This window comes from Ascaphus truei, chromosome 16, assembly GCF_040206685.1.
Source record: "Ascaphus truei isolate aAscTru1 chromosome 16, aAscTru1.hap1, whole genome shotgun sequence".
NCBI lineage: Eukaryota > Metazoa > Chordata > Amphibia > Anura > Ascaphidae > Ascaphus > Ascaphus truei.
This window is the reverse complement of record NC_134498.1, coordinates 53,035,875-53,042,626: the sequence shown is the minus strand read 5'-3', so window position 1 is coordinate 53,042,626 and position 6,752 is coordinate 53,035,875. Positions and strand designations below refer to the sequence as shown.

The window sequence follows — 6,752 nt, the reverse complement described above, 5'->3', positions numbered from 1 at the left end:
AGAAGGGGGAGGAGGGAGGGGGCGAGAGAAGGGGGAGGAGGGAGGGGGGCGAGAGAAGGGGGAGGAGGGAGGGGGCGAGGGAAGGCGGAGGGGGGCGAGAGAAGGCGGAGGGGGGCGAGAGAAGGGGGAGGGGGCGAGGGGCGAGAGAAGGGGGACGAGGGGCGAGAGAAGGGGGCGGGGGACGAGGGGCGAGAGAAGGGGGCGGGGGGCGAGAGAAGGGGGCGGGGGCGAGAGAAGGGGGCGAGGGGCGAAAGAAGGGGGGCGAGGAGAAGGGGGAGGGGGGAGAGCATACTTTGCCTGCAGAGCGTCACGAGTCAGGATGAATGGTTTCATGGGCGGCCTCGCCCGGTGTGAGGTGTGAGGGACAGCCGCTCCTGCAGGGCGAGAGGCGCTGGGGGTTATCACAGTTATTATATATAACTAGTATTACGCACTTCTCCTCACCGCCCTATAGGGGGCATATTAACTAAGTCTGCCAGCAGAAGTCATTCCATTACCAGGCGTCTTATACAGAAGACCGCTTAGGAAATATGGGCCCTCCCCCCTCACCTGTTTCATGGCCTCCCGACCCCTCACAATCTCAAGCTCTTGGTCGATACTCTCCACCTCCTCCAGGGCGGCGCTCACCCAGCGCTGGAGCTGCAGGAGGTAGAACTCTCTGACCTGTTCGTCCTCGCGGTGCCGCTCCGTACTGCCCCCTGCAGGCCGGACAGGCGACTCTCCAGCTCTTTCTTCTGCTTGTACCTGGGATTACAGGACCCTGGCATTAACCAATGACAGCGCTCCCCTCCCGCGCAGAACGTGTCCACGTTACAGAGGCGTTCCAGTCATGTGATGCTCTTTATTCAGTAATCGGACGCTTCCAGATCAATGTGCGCGAACTGTGTATATGAAGCGGTAACAGTATCAGTGACTGCAATACACAGATTATAACGTACACAGAGAAATAATTACCCCAGCACTCGCTGTCCTTCCCGGGGGGCAGAGGGAGACGGGGGGGCAGACGGAGACGGGGGGGCAGAGGGAGACGGGGGGGCAGAGGGAGACGGGGGGGGCAGAGGGAGACGGGGGGGCAGAGGGAGACGGGGGGCAGAGGGAAGCTCCGAGCACAAGGGAGAGCTGAAAGTTCTCTCTGACACACGCCCCCAGCGCCTGCCCCCCCAGCACACGCCACCTGGGTTGCCCCCCCAGCACACGCCCCCCAGCGCCACTGGGCCTGCCCCCCCCCAGCACAGGCTGCACCCCCATGTGCCCGCCCCCCGCTAGAGCCCTCCCCCAGCACGCCGCTGTGCCCCCCACACCTTTGCCCGGCTCACTCCGCCCCTCGTGTACACACCGCTTAGCATTGCATTTCAGGCATCTCAGGGGTTAAGTTACCATAGGGTACCTGGTCCTACCTTTCGATCTTTGCCTGCCTCTGTACAGCCATAGAAGGTCAGGCTGGGATGTGCTGGGGGACGCACGGGGCAGGCCGTCCCCTCCTCCATCTCCGTCTCTCCCCTGCTGGCCCCCCCCGTGCGCTGGAGGGAGCTCAAACGTGGAGACCTTATACTCATGGCAGCGCCGTAGGAAGTCCACGAAATAGGAGCGGGCGGCCTCCAGGTGCTGCAGCCGGTGACTGGGACGCACCTGTCTGAGGGTCAGAGCCCCCAGCAAAGCCGGCAGGAGCAGGAAGCGAATGTCTGCAGAGGAGACTTCCTCCAGATCTTCATTACGGCTGCAGGACCAGGGACAAGAGTCACGACCTGAGGGGGAACGCTGTGTGTGACCTGACCCCCCCGGCATCGCTGTGTGTGACCCGACCCCCCCGGCATCGCTGTGTGTGTGACCCGACCCCCCCGGCATCGCTGTGTGTGTGACCCCGACCCCCCCGGCATCGCTGTGTGTGTGACCCGACCCCCCCCCCGGCATCGCTGTGTGTGTGACCCGACCCCCCTCCTGGCATCGTTGCGTGTGACCCCCCCCCCCGCCTGGCATCGCTGCGTGTGACCCCCCCGGCATCGCTGCGTGACGCCCCCCCCCGGGCATCCCTGTGTGTGTGTGTCCCCAGGCATCGCTGCGTGTGGACCCCCCCCCCCCCCCCCCCCCCCGGCATCGCTGCTTGTGACCCCCCCGGCAATCGCTGCGTGTGACCCCCCCCCTAGTATATGCGCGCGCGTGACACGTGGGCGTCCCTAGTATATGCGCGCGTGACACGTGGGCGTCCCTAGTATATGCGCGTGACACGTGGGGCGTCCCTAGGATGTGCGCGCGTGTGACACGTGGGCGTCCCTGGTATATGCGCGCGTCCCTAGTATATGCGTGCGTGTGACACATGGCGTCCCTAGTATATGCGCGTGCGACACGTGAGCGTCCCTAGTATATGCGCGTGCGTCACGTGGGCGTCCCTAGTATATGCGCGTGCGACACGTGGGCGTCCCTAGTATATGCGCGTGCGACACGTGGGCGTCCCTAGTATATGCGCGTGCGACACTTGGGCGTCCCTAGTATATGCGCATGCGACACGTGGGCGTCCCTAGTATATGCGCGTGCGACACGTGGGCGTCCCTAGTATATGCGCGTGCGACACGTGGGCGTCCCTAGTATATGCGCGTGCGACACGTGGGCGTCCCTAGTATATGCGCGCGCGTGACACGTGGGCGTCCCTAGTATATGAGCGCGTGACACGAGGGCGTCCCCTAGTATATGAGCGTGCGACACGTGGGCGTCCCTAGTATATGCGCGTGCGACACGTGGGCGTCCCTAGTATATGCGCGTGCGACACGTGGGCGTCCCTAGTATATGCGCGTGCGACACGTGGGCGTCCCTAGTATATGCGCGTGCGACACGTGGGCGTCCCTAGTATATGCTCGTGCGACACGTGGGCGTCCCTAGTATATGCGCGTGCGACACGTGGGCGTCCCTAGTATATGCGCGTGCGACACGTGGGCGTCCCTAGTATATGCGCGCGCGTGACACGTGGGCGTCCCTAGTATGAGCGCGTGACACGAGGGCGTCCCTAGTATATGAGCGTGTGACACGTGGGCGTCCCTAGTATATGCGCGTGTGACACGTGGGCGTCCCTAGTATATGTGCGAGCACGCGCGTGACACGTGGGCGTCCCTAGAATATGCGCGTGTGACACGTGGGCGTCCCTAGTATATGCGCGTGCGACACGTGGGCGGTCCCTAGTATATGCGCGCGCGTGACACGTGGGCGTCCCTAGTATATGCGCGCGCGTGACACGTGGGCGTCCCTAGTATATGCGCGCGCGTGACACGTGGGCGTCCCTAGTATATGCGCGTGTGACACGTGGGCGTCCCTAGAATATGCGCGTGTGACACGTGGGCGTCCCTAGTATATGCGCGTGCGACACGTGGGCGTCCCTAGTATATGCGCGCTGCGTGACACATGGGCGTCCCCTAGTATTTGCGCGCGCGTGACACGTGGGCGTCCCTAGTATATGCGCGCGCGTGACACGTGGGCGTCCCTAGTATATGCGCGCGCGTCCCTAGTATATGCGCGCGCGTCCCTAGTATATGCGCGCGTGACACGCGGGCATCTTTAGTATATGCGCGCGTGACACGTGGGCGTCCCTAGTATATGCGCGCGCGTGACACGTGGGCGTCCCTAGTATATGCGCGTGCGTGACACGTGGGCGTCCCTAGTATATGCGCGTGTGACACGTGGGCGTCCCTAGTATATGCGCGTGCGTGACACGTGGGCGTCCCTAGTATATGCGCGTGTGACACGTGGGCGTCCCTAGTATATGCGCGCGCGTGACACGTCGGCGTCCCTAGTATATGCGCGCGCGTGACACGTGGGTGTCCCTAGTATATGTGCGCGCGCGTGCGTGACACGTGGGCGTTCCTAGTATATGCGCGTGTGACACGTGGGCGTCCCTAGTATATGCGCGTGTGACACGTGGGCGTCCCTAGTATATGCGCGTGTGACACGTGGGCGTCTCTAGTACGTGCAGCTGTCTCCGTGACTTGGCCTCTCCCGCCCCTCCATCCTGGGCCTCTCCTCCCTGGGCCCCTCCTCCTCCCTGGGCCCCTCCTCCCCCCGGGCCTCTCCTCCCCCCTGGCCTCTCCCGCCCCTCCATCCTGGGCCTCTCCTCCCCGGGCCTCCCCTCCCCCGGGCCCCTCCATCCTGGCCCTCTCCTCCCCGGACCTCTCCATCCTGGCCCTCTCCTCCCCGGACCTCTCCATCCTGGCCCTCTCCTCCCCGGACCTCTCCATCCTGGGCCTCCCCTCAACCGGGCCTCTCCTCCCCGGCCGGTACCTGAACAAGTCCAGCTGGGTGACCATGCGTGTGGCCTGCTCCAGGAGGCCGAGGCCTCGCGTCACCTTGTCCTGCAGCTCCCGGGCTCCGGACGGCTCGGTGCTGCGCTCCACCTCCTCCAGCAGCTGCCAGCCATTCTCCAGCAGCTCGGCTAACCTCGGGAGCTCCGCCGCGGCCATCTCACCGCGCAAACCGGACCCTACCGGCTTCCGTAATACAGGACCCTGCCGGCTTCCGTAACCCGGGATCCTACCGGCTTCCGTAACCCAGGATCCTACCGGCTTCCGTAACCCGGGACCCTGCGCACTGAAACCGCCATGTTGGGGCTGGCTGGGAATACGCAGGTAGCCATCTTTGTTGTGGCAATTCACTGCAAGCGTACATCCCTGGGCGCCATATTGGATGTGGCTGCGAACAGTCATAACGCGTCTTCTTGTTTTCTAGCAGCAGGGGGCGCTGCATGCTCTGAGATTACAAAGCTCAGTTGGGGGTGAGCTGGTTTCTCTATAGGAGGGTTCTGCGGCCATTATCAGAGCCCCACACAATTTATTTATGAAAATGTTATCCCAGGCAGTAATACATTGAGAGTTCCCGCTCGTTTTCACGTATGTCCCGGACACACACAAAACGCGGATCCATGAGGTCACCGGCGGCGCCACTTTATCTGCGGGAAATGTAAACTCTCGGTATAAGTGCGTTGTAATCCCGAGAAGCCGGCGGGGAGGCGCACAGGTGTACTCGGGCTGCTCCTGTCCGTGCCCGGCGGGGAGGAGGCGCACAGGTGTACTCGGGCTGCTCCTGTCCGTGCCCGGCGGGGAGGAGGCGCACAGGTGTACTCGGGCTGCTCCTGTCCGTGCCCGGCGGGGAGGAGGCGCACAGGTGTACTCGGGCTGCTCCTGTCCGTGCCCGGCAGGGAGGCGCACAGGTGTACTCGGGCTGCTCCTGTCCGTGCCCGGCGGGGAGGAGGCGCACAGGTGTACTCGGGCTGCTCCTGTCCGTGCCCGGCGGGGAGGGAGGGGGCGCACAGGTGTACTCGGGCTGCTCCTGTCCGTGCCCGGCGGGGAGGGAGGGGGCGCACAGGTGTACTCAGGCTGCTCCTGTCCCGTGCCTGGCAGGGAGGCACACAGGTGTACTCGGGCTGCTCCTGTCCGTGCCCGGCGGGGAGGGAGGGGGCGCACAGGTGTACTCGGGCTGCTCCTGTCCGTGCCCGGCGGGGAGGAGGCGCACAGGTGTACTCGGGCTGCTCCTGTCCGTGCCCCGGCGGGGAGGAGGCGCACAGGTGTACTCGGGCTGCTCCTGTCCGTGCCCGGCGGGGGAGGGGGCGCACAGGTGTACTCGGGCTGCTCCTGTCCGTGCCCGGCGGGGAGGGGGCGCACAGGTGTACTCGGGCTGCTCCTGTCCGTGCCCGGCGGGGAGGAGGCGCACAGGTGTACTCGGGCTGCTCCTGTCCGTGCCCGGCGGGGAGGAGGCGCACAGGTGTACTCGGGCTGCTCCTGTCCGTGCCCGGCGGGGAGGGGGCGCACAGGTGTACTCGGGCTGCTCCTGTCCGTGCCCGGCGGGGAGGGGGCGCACAGGTGTACTCGGGCTGCTCCTGTCCGTGCCCGGCGGGGAGGGGGGCGCACAGGTGTACTCGGGCTGCTCCTGTCCGTGCCCGGCGGGGAGGGGGCGCACAGGTGTACTCGGGCTGCTCCTGTCCGTGCCCGGCGGGGAGGAGGGGCGCACAGGTGTACTCGGGCTGCTCCTGTCCGTGCCCGGCGGGGAGGGGGCGCACAGGTGTACTCGGGCTGCTCCTGTCCGTGCCCGGCGGGGAGGAGGCGCACAGGTGTACTCGGGCTGCTCCTGTCCGTGCCCGGCGGGGAGGGAGGAGGCGCACAGGTGTAATCGGGCTGCTCCTGTCCGTGCCCGGCGGGGAGGGAGGAGGCGCACAGGTGTAATCGGGGCTGCTCCTGTCCGTGCCCGGCGGGGAGGAGGGCGCACAGGTGTACTCGGGCTGCTCCTGTCCGTGCCCGGCGGGGAGGGGGGCGCACAGGTGTACTCGGGCTGCTCCTGTCCGTGCCCGGCGGGGAGGGAGGAGGCGCACAGGTGTAATCGGGCTGCTCCTGTCCGTGCCCGGCGGGGAGGAGGGGGCGCACAGGTGTACTCGGGCTGCTCCTGTCCGTGCCCGGCGGGGAGGGGGCGCACAGGTGTACTCGGGCTGCTCCTGTCCGTGCCCGGCGGGGAGGGGGCGCACAGGTGTACTCGGGCTGCTCCTGTCCGTGCCCGGCAGGGAGGAGGCGCACAGGTGTACTCGGGCTGCTTCTGTCCGTGCCCGGCGGGGAGGGGGCGCACAGGTGTACTCGGGCTGCTCCTGTCCGTGCCCGGCGGGGAGGGGGGCGCACAGGTGTACTCGGGCTGCTCCTGTCCGTGCCCGGCGGGGAGGAGGCGCACAGGTGTACTCGGGCTGCTCCTGTCCGTGCCCGGCGGGGAGGAGGCGCACAGGTGTACTCGGG

At 66.2% G+C, this 6,752-nt stretch overlaps 1 protein-coding gene across 1 annotated transcript in view; it reads right to left on the bottom strand.

Annotated features, from left to right (window-relative positions):
- IGBP1 (immunoglobulin binding protein 1) overlaps positions 1-4,643 on the bottom strand; it is a 7,263-nt gene extending 2,620 nt beyond the window's left edge. The window contains 6 exon segments of the mRNA XM_075573583.1: positions 293-371; positions 537-674; positions 677-744; positions 1,398-1,431; positions 1,434-1,717; positions 4,264-4,643. Of these exon segments, the coding sequence (XP_075429698.1) occupies positions 293-371; positions 537-674; positions 677-744; positions 1,398-1,431; positions 1,434-1,717; positions 4,264-4,442 (782 nt within the window). The 5' untranslated portion in view covers positions 4,443-4,643.
- Positions 4,644-6,752: the final 2,109 nt, after the last annotated feature.